The following is a 19,273-nucleotide window of genomic DNA, read 5'->3' on the forward strand; positions in this document are numbered from 1 at the left end:
CGCCAGACTTTGAGATTTGACATTTTAGAGCGAACGGACTAGACTGGCGTTTAAAAATCATAAACACGCCATCACATGAAATTCCAGTGATGTGTCAATCTCTGTCTTAGCCCCACCCCCACTGACTGAGTGGCGGTATTGGAAGACCATTTTGAACAGACAAACACAAAAATGTAAAATAAAGAGTCAAAAAAGACAAATAAGACTGGAAGTATTTAATTTGTGTAAAAGAAGCAGAGAGAATCTTGTTGACAGGCTGGTACCAAAAACAGAACAAGGGAAAAATGAAAAATATTTATATGACCAATAATAGTGAGCATTCTCACCTGGTTTGTAGTTTTCCATTAATCTGTTTGGTTCACTTGGACTTTCTCAGTGAACCTGAGCCATGTTCAATCAAACTAGAACCAGGGAGACACTCTAAGACCAGGACAAGTCCAGAACACAGCACACAAACTCAACATGATCCAGACCCATCAGATCATGGACCAGAGCAGGCCAGATACACGGCGATGGTCAGGGACTATCATTTTTGGTTCTGGGAAACAGGGCCCTGTTCTTCTCCGATGACCCTGTACAGGTGGATCTGTCTGAGAGCGTCAGGGTCTGCATCTCTGCCCAGGTAGACGTCTGAGTCCACAGGAAGCTCCTCCACCCAGCCAGGCAGCAGCACCTCCTGCTGGGCACAGAAAGAAAACACTGAGGACAGTCCAGGAAGTGGATCCCTCAGGTGCTACCAGCAGGAAACACCAGATGTGTCAGGTTACCTGCACGGCGCTCAGACTCTCTTGCAGACCTGGAACTGTCACCAGCAGAGAACCTTTCTTCCTGAACATGAGCATGATGAACCTCCAAGCTCTGAACACACACACACACACAAAAAGCACATTATCGTGTGTGTGCGTGTGTGTGTGTGCGCGCGTGTGTGTGCGTGTGGTCACCTGACTTGTTCTGCAGGCTCCATGAAATACTCGAAGACGTTGTTCATGACCAGAACATCTGCGTTTTGCAGCAGAACATCCTGTGTACAGACATCGGCATGGAGGACCTGCAGGAAAGCTGACTCATCAGTTTGTAACAGGGAAACCACAAATCCCAGAATCCCCACCAGCCAGCCACAGCTGACAGTCATCTGACCTCCCCATGAACTCTGAGATGTTAGTGTTGGACTTTCTGTAGATGCCATTCGACCCCGTGCAGTTGTGCCTGTTAGCTAAACTAAGCTAACCAGCTGGCGGCTGTCCGTCCCTCTGATTCTGACTCATGGTTCTGCTGCGTTTCTCCTCACTTCTCCTCACCTTCTGTTTGCTGTTGTGTTGTTGTTGTGTAACCAACCCCACCGCTTTCTGCTCCCTTCAATTGCCCCCCACAGGAATACACTTTTCTGAATCTGACACTTCCTACACGATGCTGACCGGTGCTCGTAAGCTAGGAGTTAAGACCTTGTGACATCATCATGATGACATCAGGTAACCCAAAGTTAATGTCAGGATGTCCAACACCAACATCGACGTAGTATACTACTGAAGTAGTACTAATACTAGCAGTGGTTCCCAACTGTGCTGTGAGGAGCCAACATACTCGGGTCCACCCAGCCTCTACTGTCATGATATCACCGCCTTCCTACAATATCTTCTTGGTTTCCTGTACAACTTGGAGTGGGATGTCACCACATTTTCATTTTCAACATAATTTAATATCCGTTTAATCTTATTTGATGCTACAGGGTCTGATGCCATGTAGATGATGTAAAAAATGAAAAACTATCAGACCAAATGTGCATTTTTCAAAAGCTAGTCACAGCTTAGCTAGCTAGGCTTGGACGGCCACGGGGTCTTGCACTCCAAGGTGCTGCAACACTGCTGAGACCAACTGCAGCACATTGAGTGTCACAACCCAACTGCTGTCACAAGTTTAAGCAGCTTCAGCCTGCAGGTCCCTGACCATCGCCTTGTCAGGGTCCATCAATCCATCCCATCACAGCAAGCACAATTCACACAGACTAACGAGTCAAGCATCGTCCAGACAGTCACTGGTTTTATGACTTATTCAGTTTTTTTGCATGGCAGAGGTGTAGCTGACATCAAGTGTTGCTATAGTTACCGTTGACGCACCTGAACTCTGTCAGTCAGTTGGTATTTCTGCAGCACGTCGTTCTGCAGCTGCACAAACTCCTCGCTAAGCTCCAGCCCGACCAGCTGGGAGGCCGAGCTGTACACATAACCCTGAACACACAACCAGCACAGAGACAGCAATAATACTCATTCATAATACTACAATACATGAATAATACTCATTTTGCCCACCAGAACCTGAATATAAATAAACTCTTGTTTCCGCTTCTAACTGTGACATCACGGCGAGATGAAGCAGTCGTGTTCGACCTTGTTATCACTGAGCGGGCGTCATTATTTCAATCATCTGTTTTCTGCTGTGACTGTGTGGTGGCGTCTGACCCCGTAGAGCACAGCTCCCAGCCTGGAGCCAACATCCACCAAGGTCCGGCCGCTCAGGTCCGGCAGAACATTCTGGTACAAGAACTGCAGCTCCGACACAGAGAACGAGTGAGAGAGGAACTCTGCAGGGGGAGAAGATCCACTGGATTTAAAAAGTGATTCCAGCCGGAACTTTGCCTGTATTCTTCTCTTTGATCATGACACAGCGCTGGCTGGCGTTCAAACGTGAGGCAAATGTACAGAGGCACTGCTGGGTCTGGCTTATGACATCATCAATGTAGATTTGACTGATTTAATAATAATGAACAGTTCAAAATAATACTGAAATAATGACATCATAATGGCAATCTGGACAAAGTATGAATTCATGATTTTTCAGGTCTGTTGCCATGACAACAAGCTAACAACTTCTCAAACACTGTTTTTCTGATCGGAGGAATTTCTGTCCCACCTCGTTTGACCTAAACGCAATATAAAGCCTAGCTGGTCTCCTGTGAGGTCAGAGTTCAGCAGTGATGATGCGTTCCCCACCCAACGGCGCCGTCTTGTAGGATCCACAGCTGAGACAGTAGGAGCGGCTCATGGTTCCCTCCTCACACAGAGCGTCCACCAGCTCGTCATCGTACAGGAAGCCGTCCACGTGAACCGTGGGCCGTGCCTGCTGCTGCATCTGCAAGGCACACCGACCACATCAGGAGTCCGTCATGTAGATTTGGTATGATGCCGGTCAGATGATGTCATGTGTATTACTGTGTGTATTACTATGTATATTACTGTGTGTATTACTGTTAATTGTACTGTGGTACCTTGTGCTGGGCACTGGTCTCAGACGGCAGCATGGCGTGCAGAGGAAGACGGGCTCGCAAATCATCAGCGATGCTCTGCAGCATCACCTTCCTGTTGTCAACAAGCAGGTTGTCCAACTCATCTGATCACACACACACACACACACACACACACACACACACACCCACTAGGTAATGCAGTCTGTTGACCAAAAGGAGTTTCCTTCAGTGTTTGGAAGGACACTTTACCTCTATCTGTTCTTCCTCTGTTCTTCCCCTCTCTTCCTCTGTTCTTCCCCTCTCTTCCTCTGTTCTTCCCCTCTCTTCCTCTGTTCTTCCCCTCTCTTCCTCTGTTCTTCCCCTCTCTTCCTCCGTTCTTCCCCCCTCTCTTCCTCTGTTCTTCCCCTCTCTTCCTCTGTTCTTCCCCTCTCTTCCTCTGTTCTTCCCCTCTCTTCCTCTGTTCTTCCCCTCTCTTCCTCCGTTCTTCCCCCCTCTCTTCCTCCGTTCTTCCCCTCTCTCTTCCTCTGTTCTTCCCCTCTCTCTTCCTCTGTTCTTCCCCTCTCTTCCTCTGTTCTTCCCCTCTCTTCCTCTGCTCTTCCCCTCTCTTCCTCTGTTCTTCCCCTCTCTTCCTCTGTTCTTCCCCTCTCTTCCTCTGTTCTTCCCCCCTCTCTTCCTCTGTTCTTCCCCTCTCTTCCTCCGTTCTTCCCCTCTCTCTTCCTCTGTTCTTCCCCTCTCTTCCTCCGTTCTTCCCCTCTCTTCCTCCGTTCTTCCCCTCTCTCTTCCTCCGTTCTTCCCCTCTCTCTTCCTCTGTTCTTCCCCTCTCTCTTCCTCTGTTCTTCCCCTCTCTTCCTCTGTTCTTCCCCTCTCTTCCTCTGTTCTTCCCCTCTCTCTTCCTCCGTTCTTCCCCTCTCTTCCTCTGTTCTTCCCCCCTCTCTTCCTCTGTTCTTCCCCTCTCTTCCTCCGTTCTTCCCCTCTCTCTTCCTCTGTTCTTCCCCTCTCTTCCTCTGTTCTTCCCCTCTCTTCCTCTGTTCTTCCCCTCTCTTCCTCCGTTCTTCCCCTCTCTCTTCCTCCGTTCTTCCCCTCTCTCTTCCTCTGTTCTTCCCCTCTCTCTTCCTCTGTTCTTCCCCTCTCTTCCTCCGTTCTTCCCCTCTCTCTTCCTCTGTTCTTCCCCTCTCTTCCTCTGTTCTTCCCCTCTCTTCCTCCGTTCTTCCCCTCTCTCTTCCTCCGTTCTTCCCCTCTCTCTTCCTCTGTTCTTCCCCTCTCTCTTCCTCTGTTCTTCCCCTCTCTTCCTCTGTTCTTCCCCTCTCTTCCTCTGTTCTTCCCCTCTCTCTTCCTCTGTTCTTCCCCTCTCTTCCTCTGTTCTTCCCCCCTCTCTTCCTCCGTTCTTCCCCTCTCTTCCTCCGTTCTTCCCCTCTCTCTTCCTCTGTTCTTCCCCTCTCTTCCTCTGTTCTTCCCCTCTCTTCCTCTGTTCTTCCCCTCTCTTCCTCCGTTCTTCCCCTCTCTCTTCCTCCGTTCTTCCCCTCTCTCTTCCTCTGTTCTTCCCCTCTCTCTTCCTCTGTTCTTCCCCTCTCTTCCTCTGTTCTTCCCCTCTCATCCTCCGTTCTTCCCCTCTCTCTTCCTCTGTTCTTCCCCTCTCTTCTTCTCTTCGAAGACCCTATCATGTGTTGCTGGGCAGATCAACACATTAGCAGCACTAAAAACACTACAAACTCACACTAAACAGTGCCCCCCCCCCCCCCCCCAACACCTATGAGGCAGCTCCTTGGTTCCTGTATTTATCCTCCACCCGTCCTGATCAAGGCCTCCGGGGCCACTGAGCTTCTACTGATTTACCTTCTGTGGTTAAAAAAAAAAGAAAAAAAACAGGTGTGTGAGCTGAACCAACAACCAGCAAAACGCAGGCGTGGCCGAACTCACCTGAGGCCACGCCCATGTTTGGCCTTTCTGCTGAGTCTGAATGCAGACCTTGTCAGCATTTCCCTGTTCAGGAGGAACCCCTGGTGCACCGCCAGCGCTGCAACTCTAAGCTTGGTCTGATGGAAGCGAGGAATGTGTTTGTCGACCATAAATGACTTAAATGATTCTCTTCTTATGATTCATTCAAATTAATTTGATTAATCTTAATCTTAATTTTTTTAATTTTTTTTATTTTTCCCTCATCACATCTTAATTCACTTCATACTTTTCTCTTTATCAGCAGGGATTTTGATTGACTTTAAGGTCTCTTTGTCCTGGCCAGCCGCAGCAGGCGGATGCAGGTAGCATCTTGTTACGTGTCCAATTAGTTATCATGAATAAAGACAAAGAAAAACATGTAACCGCATACGAACATGCTGGCCTACAGAAACACGTCATCCCGCCGCCTGTCTGTAGTTCACTCTCAGACTCAGGAGTTCAGGGTTCTGATGAAAACGGGTCCAACAGAAGTTGAAACTGATGCAGTCACATGCCGAGCGTGTCCCTCGTAATTCTGCCCTAAGCCCGGTTCCCTCACCTGTGGTTCTGACCCAGTCCAGCACCTTGGGCAGCTCAGGCGTGCTGACGCGTCCCAGCAGCTGCTTCAGCTCGCTCCGAGCCTCTCGGTAGTTCATGATGGTCCTCGGACCGAAGCGGAGACGCGTCCAAACCCTGACAGCGTCCACGAACTCGAAGCCGCCAGCAACTCCTCCACAGGCTGACGACACTGCTCTTCTCTGACGTACTCGCAGCTGAGAATGCCGTCAACATGTAAATTCAACTTCAAGTCGTTTCCCAAAAACTGCCCACGTGACAGAACCCGGAAGCATCTTCATGTTCTGCTTGTTTAGATTGCAGGTTTCCCGCCACTTGCTAGTTTTCCCTTAGTTTGAAAACCCTCGTTAACAACTCCGGTTGCCCCGAGGAATCAATAAACCACCGACCGATGGCGTCTTCCGGTACAGAGAGAGACGCAAGCGACGCGTTCTCCCGGTCAGACGGTGGCGCGCGTGCGCCGCAAGGCTGTTTGACGACCGCCGGTAATACAGCCGAAGAAGAAGAAAACGGCGGGGGGTGAAGAAACTGGCGGGCGGTAGAGGAGAGTCGCCCAGCGCTGGAGGTTAACACGGACGATATGAACGTGAGTGGACCGAACCGACTCGACGGTCCGGCAGCTCGAGGCTTCCAGACGGTGAACTAATGTCGGAAACAACATTTGGAAAAACCGCAAAACCCCGTTTGACCAGTTTGTCTTTGTGTCTCCTGGTCTTTGTGTCCCGTGTTTGTGTCTCCTGGTCTTTGTGTCCCGTGTTTGTGTCTCCTGGTCTTTGTGTCCCCTGGTCTTTGTGTCCCGTGTTTGTGTCTCCTGGTCTTTGTGTCCCGTGTTTGTGTCTCCTGGTCTTTGTTTCCCATGTTTGTGTCTCTTGGTCTTTGTGCCCCATGTTTGTGTCTCCTGGTCTTTGTTTCCCATTTTTGTGTCTCTTGGTCTTTGTGTCCCATGTTTGTGTCTCCTGGTCTTTGTGTTTCCTGGTCTTTGTGTCCCCTGGTCTTTGTGTCCCGTCTTTGTGTCTCCTGGTCTTTGTTTCCCGTGTTTGTGTGTTTCAGATGCTCCGGTGGGACATTGTGTCTCCATTCACTGTGACTCCAGCTGCCAGCTTGTTGTCCAAATGTGTCTCAAGTGGACTTCTCTCTCAGGTCTGCTTCTTCTTCTTCATCTTCGTTTCCCCTCCAGAGCCCCTCCCAACCCTGAAGGTGTCAGAACTCAGCTCAGTTGCTGTCATCGGTTCTGGCCCCTGACGCGCGTCTCATTGCTATGCGACAGATTGGCTAAGAGGCCGCAGCACAACATTTCCACTCAGCAGCCTCCCAGAGTTTTTCACTCAAGACAAAACAAAAGTAGACAGAAGGAACCTCTTCTTCTCAGTCAGATCAGCATCAAACCTGCAACATTTCCAGGGTCTTTCAAAATAAAAGCTTAAAGAAGCATGTTTGTTTTAAGAATTCATTCATTTAAAGTTATTTGCAGGATCTTATGTAGCAACTTAATATATTTGAAATTGTTCTTGGTTTTATTTCTGAGGACATTCAGTCAAACCAGAAAACCCAGTTAATCAATATTAAAGTATTAGACTCACTACCAGCGCCCGGTGGAGCAGTGGTCCTCCCTGTGGCCCCCAGCAAGAAGGTTGTGGGTGGAGCCCCGGCTGCAGCACGGGGTCTCTCTGGGTGAGTCTCCATGTTCTCCCTGTTCCTGCTGGGTTCTCTCTGGTACTCCAGCTTCCTCCACAGTCCAAAGACATCAAGAGGGACCAGGTTAATCCAGACTCTAAATTGACCGTAGGCGTGGCTGGGAGAGCCAATGGTTGTCTGTCTCTATGTGTTGGCCCTGCCATGGACTGGTGACCTGTCCAGGGGGAGGGCTGCTGGGATAGGCTCCACCCCCACCACCCTGAACAGGAGAGGAGGGGGAACATGGAGGGATGGACTCACTACCTTCAATGGAAAGTGTCAGAAAATAGTTTGTAAAATAAACCAAATCGTTCTGCAAATCACCGCCATCATTCAAAGAAAGAGGGTGAATAATTTAGAATCTCCAGTTTACATACAGGGGGTTCTGAGTGATGCAGGTCAGTTTAGAGAGATGACATCACTGATGACAGAAGATTCATATGACAGAGAGAGGGTCCTCTGTCTCTCTCCCTCCTGTCCTCCCTCGCTCACAGTTTCATCCATCCATCCATTTCAGAAACACAAGAGTTCATGTCAAAGCTAAACATGTAAATGTCCATGACATTAAAGACTTTCATATGAATCCAAACTATTGAAGGGAAACTGCATGTAGAAAGTTGGGGCTGGTGGAGGTGGCACCGCCTGCAGATGCAGCGCGTGAACGCCGCCACTGCCGAGGTAACAACAAGATGTTGCCCGGGTCTCAGTCAGTCATCAATGTTTACTGATCAACATCAGATTCTCCTGCTGACCATCTGATGCTTGTTCCCTCAGGAGGAGATAGACTCCACCTCCTGTGGCCAGAGCTCCGCCTTCTCCTCTGATCTGTTTGAAGTCGAGCAGCGAATCAGGATGCAGAAGCAGTTTGACGAGGTACAAAGATGATGATGAGGTCATTGATCAGCTGGTGGGTGTTTTTGTGTCCTGAACACTGACCCTGGTCTCAGGTGTCAGTCTGTTAGGGCTCACACTGCTGCACGGCGCATTGTCACAGGTTTTACTCATTTGAATGCTAATTGACCAGCTAATTTACACTGGTGAGCAGGAACCTGTCAGGGAAACACGCTCACCGCAAAGCAGCATGGGCAGAGCAGCGCCACACACACATGCGCACACACACATGTTCCCAAATGCATGTATACAAATTAACATCCAATCATGTGATCAGAAATGGGGCCAATCAACAGAATTTAAACTGATCGACATCCGAAGGGAAAGTTCTTTTGTTTTTTTTCCTCATTCTGTTCTATCATTGATGTTGATTTGCATAGCAACTGAATACAGAAGACACATACGTGTGCGCCGTCTGTGACCGCGAGTCTCTGTCCCAGCCAGCACCGGAGAGGACTCACGGACAAGACAGACACCAGCCACCGTTCAGAACATCTGCATGATCTGACCTTCTCCCTCTCACACACACACTCCCTCGCACACACACTCCCTCTCTCTCCCTCTCACACACACACTCCCTCGCACACACACTCCCTCTCTCTCACTCTCACACACTCTCCCTCGCACACACACTCCCTCTCTCTCCCTCTCACACACTCCCTCGCACACACACTCTCCCTCTCACACACACCCTCCCTCGCACACACACTCCCTCTCTCTCCCTCTCACACACACACACTCCCTCGCACACACACTCCATCTCTCTCACTCTCACACACTCTCCCTCTCTCTCCCTCTCACACACACACTCCCTCGCACACACACTCCATCTCTCTCACTCTCACACACTCTCCCTCTCTCTCACTCTCACACACACACTCCCTCGCACACACACTCCATCTCTCTCACTCTCACACACTCTCCCTCTCTCTCACTCTCACACACTCTCCCTCTCTCTCACTCTCACACACATTCTCTCCCTCTCACACACACACTCCCTCGCACACACACTCTCTCACTCTCACACACGCTCCCTCTCACACACACTCCCTCTCTCTCCCTTTCACACACACACTCCCTCGCACACACACTCCCTCTCTCTCCCTCTCACACACACACTCCCTCTCACACACGCTCCCTCTCTCCCTCTCACACAGGGTTTCTCTCTCACTTTCACACGCTCCCTCTCACGCTCCCTCTCTCTCCCTCTCACACACGCTCCCTCTCTCCCTCTCACACACGCTCCCTCTCACACACGCTCCCTCTCACACACGCTCCCTCTCTCCCTCTCACACACGCTCCCTCTCTCCCTCTCACACACGCTCCCTCTCACACTCCCTCTCTCTCCCTCTCACACACACTCCCTCTCACACACGCTCCCTCTCACACTCCATCTCTCTCACTCTCACACACACTCCCTCTCTCACACTCTCTCCCTCTCGCACACACTCCCTCTCTCACACGCTCCCTCTCTCTCACTCGCACACACTCCCTCTCTCCCTCTCACACACTCTTTCTCTCACTCTCACACACTCTCTCTCTCCCTCTCAAACACGCTCCCTCTCTCCCTCTCACACACTCTCCCTCTCACACACTCTCCCTCTCACACACGCTCCCTCTCACACGCCATCTCTCTCACTCTCACACACATTCCCTCTCACACACACTCCCTCTCTCCCTCGCACACACACTCCCTCTCTCTCCCTCTCACACACACACTCCCTCGCACACACACTCCCTCTCTCTCACTCTCACACACTCCCTCGCACACACACTCTCACACACTCTCCCTCTCACACGCGCTCCCTCTCTCCCTCTCACACACACACTCCCTCGCACACACACTCCCTCTCTCTCACTCTCACACACTCTCCCTCGCACACACACTCCCTCGCACACACACTCCATCTCTCTCACTCTCACACACTCTCCCTCTCTCTCACTCTCACACACTCTCCCTCTCTCTCACTCTCACACACATTCTCTCCCTCTCACACACACACTCCCTCGCACACACACTCCCTCTCTCTCACTCTCACACACGCTCCCTCTCACACACACTCCCTCTCTCTCCCTCTCACACACACACTCCCTCGCACACACACTCCCTCTCTCTCCCTCTCACACACACACTCCCTCTCACACACGCTCCCTCTCTCCCTCTCACACAGGCTTTCTCTCTCACTTTCACACGCTCCCTCTCACACTCCCTCTCTCTCCCTCTCACACACGCTCCCTCTCTCCCTCTCACACACGCTCCCTCTCTCCCTCTCACACATGCTCCCTCTCTCCCTCTCACACACGCTCCCTCTCTCTCCCTCTCACACACGCTCCCTCTCACACACGCTCCCTCTCACACTCCATCTCTCTCACTCTCACACACACTCCCTCTCTCACACTCTCCCTCTCGCACACACTCCCTCTCGCACACGCTCCCTCTCTCTCACTCGCACACACTCCCTCTCACACTCCCTCTCTCCCTCTCACACACTCTTTCTCTCACTCTCACACACTCTCTCTCTCCCTCTCACACACGCTCCCTCTCTCCCTCTCACACACTCTCCCTCACACTCTCACCCACACTCCCTCTCGCACACTCACAGGACGCAGTTATGTCATGCAGCAGCAGTGAGACGCAGCTGCTCTTGCTAATGTTAGTAATAAACGCTACAGGACAGGAAGGATCTGTGACTCCAGTGTCTCCAGTCTGGACTCAGGTGGACTGAGGAGGAACCGAGGCCCTGGTGTGTGAATGTGGTGAGGTTCTCAGCAGTGGAACATCGAACCAGAACCTCAGATGGAACCTTTGACCCAAACACCATGGACTAAGAGACCAGCTGACCCACTTCAGCAGTCCAGATCCACAAGTCCACCATGAGCTCCACCATGAGTTCACTAGCAGAACGGAATCATAGATCCCAACACTGGTGGTGGAGGAGAAGAAGGTCCTGGTGGTGATCAGCCTGAATCCCCCTGGAAGAGATGGTGATGGAGCCGGAAATCCCGGACCGACCAAACCCGTCACCTTCTGGTTGTCCCAAGGATCAACACACACTTCTTCTCTGCTCACCTCCACAGCAGAACCAGAGACAGCGCCTCCTCTGATCCTCTGATTGGTCAGATACATTCTGCTGCGTATGGTTCTACAACTTCCTGCTGCGTCTCTGTCGCGCAGCAACTGTGAGTGTTTCAGCAGTACCTGGCGCCTCCGGTGTGTGAAGTATAAGGTTGCTGCCTTCCTACCACCTCACCAGTTCCTGAACTTCCCTGCTTGTTTCCTGTTACACATAAAGTTGTGGACCATCTGACATCAACGACCAAGTAGAAGTTCTCCGCCGTTACTGCAGCAACGGTATGGAACAGAGAGCTGAGATCAACGACCAGACCTCAGGCGTGTAGCAGCCCTCCATCACCCTTCATCGTGCCTCATGACATCCATCCACTTATTGAGCAATGACCCCCAGACAGCTCCTCACCAAAGGGGCTCTGACCAGAACATTTAGGGTCGTGATCACAATCACTGGGTTTATCTGAGGGTTTCTAGTCATTCTGCAGCGTCATTGATTTGATTTAACGCCCTCAGAATGGCGCGTCACAGTGAAGCGAAGGTGGCGCATCTGCACGTGACACCTCTGAATTTAAGGGCAGACCTTGCTGGGAGACGACTGCCATGAAACGACGGACCTGAAATGATTACTTTATTAACATCACAAGAAATTTGAGAAATATGACAAACAGAAAAGTTTCTAATTATTAATAACACAAATGTTTCAATTTGAGATAATTGTGAAAAATATGATTGAATTTGAACTCTTGTTTGTTGTGCAACCTGGTGGAACCTCGTCTGTCTGTGTACAAGTGTTGGGAACAGAAGCAGTCAGGTTGTGTGACCTCTGGTGAGCAGCGCCGGCTGTCAGGCGGGTGTCTGGCGCTGCGTTGGTTCAGGCTGGCGTGTTTAAGTTAATCATCTGCATGTTGTTGCAGCTGCAGCTGGAGGTGGAGCTGCTGAAGGTGGAGAAGCAGAGCGCCGCCGTCACACACCCATTCTGTCTGAGTGAGTAGACACCCGTCTCTGACATGACGTTTCATTGGCACTAATATAACTTTGCTGTAAAATTATTTTGTAAAACACTTCAGAAAGGTTTGATACTGCATGCAGGAACTGTGCAGGGTGGTCACTGTCACTGCTAGCAGGTGGGCTGGAAGAAGAAATCAAGAACCGAGCAAATAATCAGCAAATCTGTTCACTGACAGTCGGGACAACACATCTAAGCTGCTTCGTCTCTCCGCTGATGCAACTCGCCGTCTGAAGCTGCACCACGTTTGTTTACTCGTTTAGCGAGAGAACGGTGAAAAACGCTCAATTAGGGTTGGGCTCAAGTGCCAACCCTTTGCGATTTGTTTCATCAGAGCGACCGTTTCTTTCCCCAGGCCGTCGCTCTGATGAACTCTTATCAGTCACCGAGTGTCAGAAGAACCTCTGCACTGTTCACTCATGTACATGCTGACTGTGTCTGTCGGCCGTAGGTTGGCCTGTGCTTCTGACGTCTCTGTCAGGGCCTGAGCCCGGAGGCCCTGCTGTGTGTGCTCGCCACACTCGCCACTCCAAAAGTTACTTTGACCCCCTAAACGTGCTCAAAAACTCACCAAATTTGGTACACACATCGAGTGTGGCAAAAAATTTGATAGTTAAAAAAAAAAAAGCAGCCCTCTACTCTAGTGCCACCTAGATACAAAAAAAACACGCCACGCCCTGGAGGAATGTCCTACAGACATGGGACCAACTCCATTTTATTCGTCTCATCAAGATGGACAAATCATACACAGACACCTCTGACCTAACTCTAACAGGACGTCCACAATTTGGACACGAATGTCCAATTTGAGTTTTATAAGCCGTCAAAGTGGGGGAGACACTTTTCAGCTTCCAATGGAAGGGCCAGCTCTCAGCTCTGCTCTCCGCTCTGACACAGATCAGAGACAGAGCAGTGGGGAGGGGTTCTTAAAGGGCCAGCTCTCAGCTCTGCTCTCCGCTCTGACACAGATCAGAGACAGAGCAGTGGGGGAGGGGTTCTTAAAGGGCCAGCTCTCAGCTCTGCTCTCTCTCTAGCACAGATCAAAGACAGAGCAGTGGGGAGGGGTTCTTAAAGGGCCAGCTCTCAGCTCTGCTCTCACTCTAGCACAGATCAAAGACAGAGCAGTGGGGAGGGGTTCTTAAAGGGCCAGCTCTCAGCTCTGCTCTCACTCTAGCACAGATCAGAGACAGAGCAGTGGGGAGGGGTTCTTAAAGGGCCAGCTCTCAGCTCTGCTCTCTCTCTAGCACAGATCAAAGACAGAGCAGTGGGGAGGGGTTCTTAAAGGGCCAGCTCTCAGCTCTGCTCTCACTCCAGCACAGATCAGAGACAGAGCAGTGGGGGAGGGGTTCTTAAAGGGCCAGCTCTCAGCTCTGCTCTCCGCTCTGACACAGATCAGAGACAGAGCAGTGGGGAGGGGTTCTTAAAGGGCCAGCTCTCAGCTCTGCTCTCACTCCAGCACAGATCAAAGACAGACCAGTGGGGGAGGGGTTCTTAAAGGGCCAGCTCTCAGCTCTGCTCTCTCTCTAGCACAGATCAAAGACAGAGCAGTGGGGAGGGGTTCTGAAAGGGCCAGCTCTCAGCTCTGCTCTCACTCCAGCACAGATCAGAGACAGAGCAGTGGGGAGGGGTTCTTAAAGGGCCAGCTCTCAGCTCTGCTCTCACTCTAGCACAGATCAGAGACAGAGCAGTGGGGGAGGGGTTCTTAAAGGGCCAGCTCTCAGCTCTGCTCTCTCTCTAGCACAGATCAAAGACAGAGCAGTGGGGAGGGGTTCTTAAAGGGCCAGCTCTCAGCTCTGCTCTCACTCTAGCACAGATCAGAGACAGAGCAGTGGGGAGGGGTTCTTAAAGGGCCAGCTCTCAGCTCTGCTCTCACTCTAGCACAGATCAAAGACAGAACAGTGGGGAGGGGTTCTTAAAGGGCCAGCTCTCAGCTCTGCTCTCACTCTAGCACAGATCAAAGACAGAGCAGTGGGGGAGGGGTTCTTAAAGGGCCAGCTCTCAGCTCTGCTCTCACTCTAGCACAGATCAAAGACAGAGCAGTGGGGGAGGGGTTCTTAAAGGGCCAGCTCTCAGCTCTGCTCTCCGCTCTGACACAGATCAAAGACAGAGCAGTGGGGAGGGGTTCTTAAAGGGCCAGCTCTCAGCTCTGCTCTCACTCTAGCACAGATCAAAGACAGAACAGTGGGGAGGGGTTCTTAAAGGGCCAGCTCTCAGCTCTGCTCTCCGCTCTGACACAGATCAGAGACAGAGCAGTGGGGAGGGGTTCTTAAAGGGCCAGCTCTCAGCTCTGCTCTCACTCCAGCACAGATCAAAGACAGACCAGTGGGGGAGGGGTTCTTAAAGGGCCAGCTCTCAGCTCTGCTCTCTCTCTAGCACAGATCAAAGACAGAGCAGTGGGGAGGGGTTCTGAAAGGGCCAGCTCTCAGCTCTGCTCTCACTCCAGCACAGATCAGAGACAGAGCAGTGGGGAGGGGTTCTTAAAGGGCCAGCTCTCAGCTCTGCTCTCACTCTAGCACAGATCAGAGACAGAGCAGTGGGGGAGGGGTTCTTAAAGGGCCAGCTCTCAGCTCTGCTCTCTCTCTAGCACAGATCAAAGACAGAGCAGTGGGGAGGGGTTCTTAAAGGGCCAGCTCTCAGCTCTGCTCTCACTCTAGCACAGATCAGAGACAGAGCAGTGGGGAGGGGTTCTTAAAGGGCCAGCTCTCAGCTCTGCTCTCACTCTAGCACAGATCAAAGACAGAACAGTGGGGAGGGGTTCTTAAAGGGCCAGCTCTCAGCTCTGCTCTCACTCTAGCACAGATCAAAGACAGAGCAGTGGGGGAGGGGTTCTTAAAGGGCCAGCTCTCAGCTCTGCTCTCACTCTAGCACAGATCAAAGACAGAGCAGTGGGGGAGGGGTTCTTAAAGGGCCAGCTCTCAGCTCTGCTCTCCGCTCTGACACAGATCAAAGACAGAGCAGTGGGGAGGGGTTCTTAAAGGGCCAGCTCTCAGCTCTGCTCTCACTCTAGCACAGATCAAAGACAGAACAGTGGGGAGGGGTTCTTAAAGGGCCAGCTCTCAGCTCTGCTCTCCGCTCTGACACAGATCAAAGACAGAGCAGTGGGGAGGGGTTCTTAAAGGGCCAGCTCTCAGCTCTGCTCTCCACTCCAGCACAGATCAGAGACAGAGCAGTGGGGGAGGGGTTCTTAAAGGGCCAGCTCTCAGCTCTGCTCTCACTCTAGCACAGATCAGAGACAGAGCAGTGGGGGAGGGGTTCTTAAAGGGCCAGCTCTCAGCTCTGCTCTCCGCTCTGACACAGATCAGAGACAGAGCAGTGGGGGAGGGGTTCTTAAAGGGCCAGCTCTCAGCTCTGCTCTCACTCTAGCACAGATCAAAGACAGAGCAGTGGGGGAGGGGTTCTTAAAGGGCCAGCTCTCAGCTCTGCTCTCACTCTAGCACAGATCAGAGACAGAGCAGTGGGGAGGGGTTCTTAAAGGGCCAGCTCTCAGCTCTGCTCTCACTCTAGCACAGATCAGAGACAGAGCAGTGGGGAGGGGTTCTTAAAGGGCCAGCTCTCAGCTCTGCTCTCACTCTAGCACAGATCAAAGACAGAACAGTGGGGAGGGGTTCTTAAAGGGCCAGCTCTCAGCTCTGCTCTCCGCTCTGACACAGATCAAAGACAGAGCAGTGGGGAGGGGTTCTTAAAGGGCCAGCTCTCAGCTCTGCTCTCCACTCCAGCACAGATCAGAGACAGAGCAGTGGGGGAGGGGTTCTTAAAGGGCCAGCTCTCAGCTCTGCTCTCACTCTAGCACAGATCAGAGACAGAGCAGTGGGGGAGGGGTTCTTAAAGGGCCAGCTCTCAGCTCTGCTCTCCGCTCTGACACAGATCAGAGACAGAGCAGTGGGGAGGGGTTCTTAAAGGGCCAGCTCTCAGCTCTGCTCTCACTCTAGCACAGATCAAAGACAGAACAGTGGGGAGGGGTTCTTAAAGGGCCAGCTCTCAGCTCTGCTCTCACTCTAGCACAGATCAAAGACAGAGCAGTGGGGGAGGGGTTCTTAAAGGGCCAGCTCTCAGCTCTGCTCTCACTCTAGCACAGATCAAAGACAGAGCAGTGGGGAGGGGTTCTTAAAGGGCCAGCTCTCAGCTCTGCTCTCTCTCTAGCACAGATCAAAGACAGAGCAGTGGGGGGGGGGGGTTCTTAAAGGGCCAGCTCTCAGCTCTGCTCTCTCTCTAGCACAGATCAAAGACAGAGCAGTGGGGGAGGGGTTCTTAAAGGGCCAGCTCTCAGCTCTGCTCTCACTCTAGCACAGATCAAAGACAGAGCAGTGGGGGAGGGGTTCTTAAAGGGCCAGCTCTCAGCTCTGCTCTCCACTCTAGCACAGATCAAAGACAGAGCAGTGGGGGAGGGGTTCTTAAAGGGCCAGCTCTCAGCTCTGCTCTCCACTCTAGCACAGATCAAAGACAGAGCAGTGGGGGAGGGGTTCTTAAAGGGCCAGCTCTCAGCTCTGCTCTCACTCTAGCACAGATCAGAGACAGAGCAGTGGGGGAGGGGTTCTTAAAGGGCCAGCTCTCAGCTCTGCTCTCCACTCTAGCACAGATCAAAGACAGAGCAGTGGGGGGGGGGGTTCTTAAAGGGCCAGCTCTCAGCTCTGCTCTCACTCTAGCACAGATCAAAGACAGAGCAGTGGGGGAGGGGTTCTTAAAGGGCCAGCTCTCAGCTCTGCTCTCCACTCTAGCACAGATCAAAGACAGAGCAGTGGGGGGGGGGGGTTCTTAAAGGGCCAGCTCTCAGCTCTGCTCTCACTCTAGCACAGATCAAAGACAGAGCAGTGGGGGAGGGGTTCTACATTAGTTCCCCCCTCACCGGGGGGACGTAGGAATTTTTTTCGCGGCGGAACCAAAGCGCGCTTCAAAGCTCTTTCATAGCAACTGTTGTCAGGTCTGTTTCTAAAATGGAGAGATATTTGACAGGGATGAAACACATTTTATTTCATTTTTTCTAGTTCTGAAAAACCAAAGGAATGTTTGTAATTTTTAACAGGTCAATAAAGTTAAACATGGCCGAGTTTGTCCAAAAATTTGGCGTGGGGGGGGGGGTGACAGAAAAAGTTTGAGAACCACTGGCCTACATGCTAATTCAGAGCGTCAGTCATAGCGAGTCGCTCCTCTGTGTGTGAACACGAATAAGCAGCTACCTCACCCTGTTTCTTTCTAACGCCGCCGCCTGTTGCTTGTCCCGCCCACTACACCCGGAGGGAGGGGAGGCACATGCAAATATTGGAGTTGATCCTTGGATCACATGCAGGCCCGACCGTGGTGGGGATCCGTTGCACCGCAACTAAGGGGAGTTACTGTGTCTTTTTAAACCAAGTTGATTTTAAAACTTGTATTTCTAGACCTGCTTTCACATGAATAACGTTGACTTGACTTGAGGATCCGCCAACACTAGCTCCGCCCTCTTCGCCCTCCAGCTCAGAGGACGGAGAGCCTGCAGGGCTTCTGCTCTCACCTGCAGGACGTCCTGAAGGATCAGAGCCGGCTGAGGCAGCGGCTGATGAGGCCTCTGGGGCGCGCCGACCTGCCAGTTCAGGCTCACCTGCACAGGTAGATACCATCTCCATAGCAACCTGACTGGCAGCAGGTGGAAAGTGTGTGCATGTGTGTACTTAGTGTCTTTTGGAGACCTTTTCTGGTAGAAACACAAACCTTATCAGGACCTCTAGTCCTCATGAGCACCAGAGACCAGGGGGATTCCTGAGTTGCTGGTGGGAGGTAGAGTGAAGGGGTCAGCTGGTGTTGGGCTGAGGGTTCGGGGGTCCACAAGAATGGAAGTCAATGGAATGTCCTCATAAGGATAACTGGAGTGTGTGTGTGTGTGTGTGTGTGCGCGTCACGGTGAAGAGCCTCTCCTTGGCGTATCAAAGTCTGGTTCTGTATTTGTGGTGAATGACCGTCACAGCCGTATTTGTTGTAGCTGTTGTCGCCACCGCAGGATGACGGATGCTATGACCATCTCTGTCTGTCACTCATGTCTGGGGGTGTGGCTTGTGTGAGCATCATGACTGATTACCGTACCATGAGACGTACGTCATTTTCTGTTTGCTGTTAGTCAAGTAGATGTTCAGATGACCAGGAAACATCCAGATGGTCTTGACTCCGCCCACCTGTCAGCGCGAGCCTGTGGCCCTCTGCCGAGTTTCTTCAAACACGAAGCGGCGCTGGTCCAAGTCTAGTGCAGCCTGGTTCTGGTCGGTGTGGGTCAGAAACCAGCCTGGCAGGGTTCACGTGTCGCTGCCGCCCACTGACCCTGCTGAGTCCTTCCAGGTTTGTGGTTGACGTTGTGAAGATGGCGGTGGACCTGATCGAGATGCTGGAGGAGAAGATGAGCGCCACCAGAAACCGTCCTGCTGCCACTGACCAGCTGGCTCAGCTGGTCAGTCACATGACCTTACTGCCTGTGTCATTTAACACGTTCATGCACACATGAAACGACGCATGTCAGCGCTCTCTCACCCCCTCCCTCTCCCTTCCTCTTTCCCTCACTCTCTCCCTTCCTCTCCCTCTCTCCCTCCCTTCCTCTCTCCCTCCCTTTCTCTCTCTCTCCCTCTCCCTCCCTCACTCTCTCCCTTCCTCTCCCTCACTCCCTCCCTCTTTCCCAGAACCAGTCTCTCTCCCAGCTGCTGGTGTGTGTCTCTGAGGTGGAGATGTCGGTCTGTCAGGTTCTGGAATGGAAGGAAGTCAGCAGCAGCCTGCTCGGTGACAGCTCGCCATGATGTCATGCCTGCTCAGGGACAGCTCGCCATGATGTCACACCTCTCCACAAGTCTTTTATTGTTTGACATTGTAATAAACCCCCCCCCCCCCCAAATGCAGAGCGTCTGGTATTTATTAATCATTTCAA

At 51.8% G+C, this 19,273-nt stretch overlaps 2 protein-coding genes across 7 annotated transcripts; one reads left to right on the forward strand and one right to left on the reverse strand.

Moving 5' to 3' along the window:
- Positions 1-206: 206 nt before the first annotated feature.
- On the reverse strand, positions 207-6,257 carry LOC147246987 (uncharacterized). 4 transcript variants are annotated; one of them, XM_086183537.1, is made up of 8 exons: positions 5,736-6,257; positions 3,263-3,384; positions 2,988-3,126; positions 2,457-2,578; positions 2,115-2,225; positions 947-1,048; positions 768-858; positions 207-679 (listed from the first exon to the last, which is right to left on the reverse strand). In XM_086183537.1, exons 1-8 carry the CDS (start codon positions 5,830-5,832, stop codon positions 600-602), a joined length of 864 nt encoding a protein of 287 aa, XP_086039663.1. In that variant the 5' UTR covers positions 5,833-6,257; the 3' UTR covers positions 207-599. The 4 variants fall into 4 exon arrangements, with proteins under 4 accessions (XP_086039663.1, XP_086039661.1, XP_086039664.1 ...); XM_086183535.1 differs by having other exon boundaries at positions 942-1,048; positions 5,736-6,251; XM_086183538.1 differs by having other exon boundaries at positions 207-676; positions 5,736-6,248.
- haus2 (HAUS augmin like complex subunit 2) lies at positions 6,210-19,249 on the forward strand. 3 transcript variants are annotated; one of them, XM_086183540.1, is made up of 7 exons: positions 6,210-6,338; positions 6,803-6,892; positions 8,201-8,299; positions 12,302-12,371; positions 17,844-17,976; positions 18,697-18,805; positions 19,032-19,248. In XM_086183540.1, the coding sequence occupies exons 1-7, from the start codon at positions 6,333-6,335 to the stop codon at positions 19,143-19,145; spliced, it is 621 nt and encodes a 206-aa protein (XP_086039666.1). In that variant the 5' UTR covers positions 6,210-6,332; the 3' UTR covers positions 19,146-19,248. The 3 variants fall into 3 exon arrangements, with proteins under 3 accessions (XP_086039666.1, XP_086039668.1, XP_086039665.1); XM_086183539.1 differs by having other exon boundaries at positions 6,251-6,389; positions 19,032-19,249; XM_086183542.1 differs by lacking the exons at positions 18,697-18,805; positions 19,032-19,248 and adding an exon at positions 18,482-18,684 and having other exon boundaries at positions 6,250-6,389.
- The last annotated feature ends 24 nt before the right edge of the window (positions 19,250-19,273 follow it).

The sequence above is a fragment of the Aulostomus chinensis genome, chromosome 17 (genome assembly GCF_037954235.1).
Source record: "Aulostomus chinensis isolate RoL2024-O1b breed Wild chromosome 17, RoL_Achi_v1.0, whole genome shotgun sequence".
NCBI lineage: Eukaryota > Metazoa > Chordata > Actinopteri > Syngnathiformes > Aulostomidae > Aulostomus > Aulostomus chinensis.

What these genes read in the sequence shown, in the direction of transcription:
- haus2 (XM_086183539.1), top strand. Translation starts at nt 6,333, where the DNA reads ATGAACGTGAGTGGACCGAACCGACTCGACGGTCCGGCAGCTCGAGGC. An exon ending in CAGCTCGAGGCTTCCAGACG is followed by an intron (nt 6,390 to 6,802) that starts GTGAACTAATGT and finishes TGTGTGTTTCAG; the next exon opens with ATGCTCCGGTGGGACATTGT. An exon ending in TGCAGAAGCAGTTTGACGAG is followed by an intron (nt 8,300 to 12,301) that starts GTACAAAGATGA and finishes ATGTTGTTGCAG; the next exon opens with CTGCAGCTGGAGGTGGAGCT.
- LOC147246987 (XM_086183535.1), bottom strand. Translation starts at nt 5,832, where the DNA reads ATGAACTACCGAGAGGCTCGGAGCGAGCTGAAGCAGCTGCTGGGACGC. An exon ending in GGACTGGGTCAGAACCACAG is followed by an intron (nt 3,385 to 5,735) that starts GTGAGGGAACCG and finishes GTGTGTGATCAG; the next exon opens with ATGAGTTGGACAACCTGCTT. An exon ending in CTACAAGACGGCGCCGTTGG is followed by an intron (nt 2,579 to 2,987) that starts GTGGGGAACGCA and finishes CTCCCCCTGCAG; the next exon opens with AGTTCCTCTCTCACTCGTTC.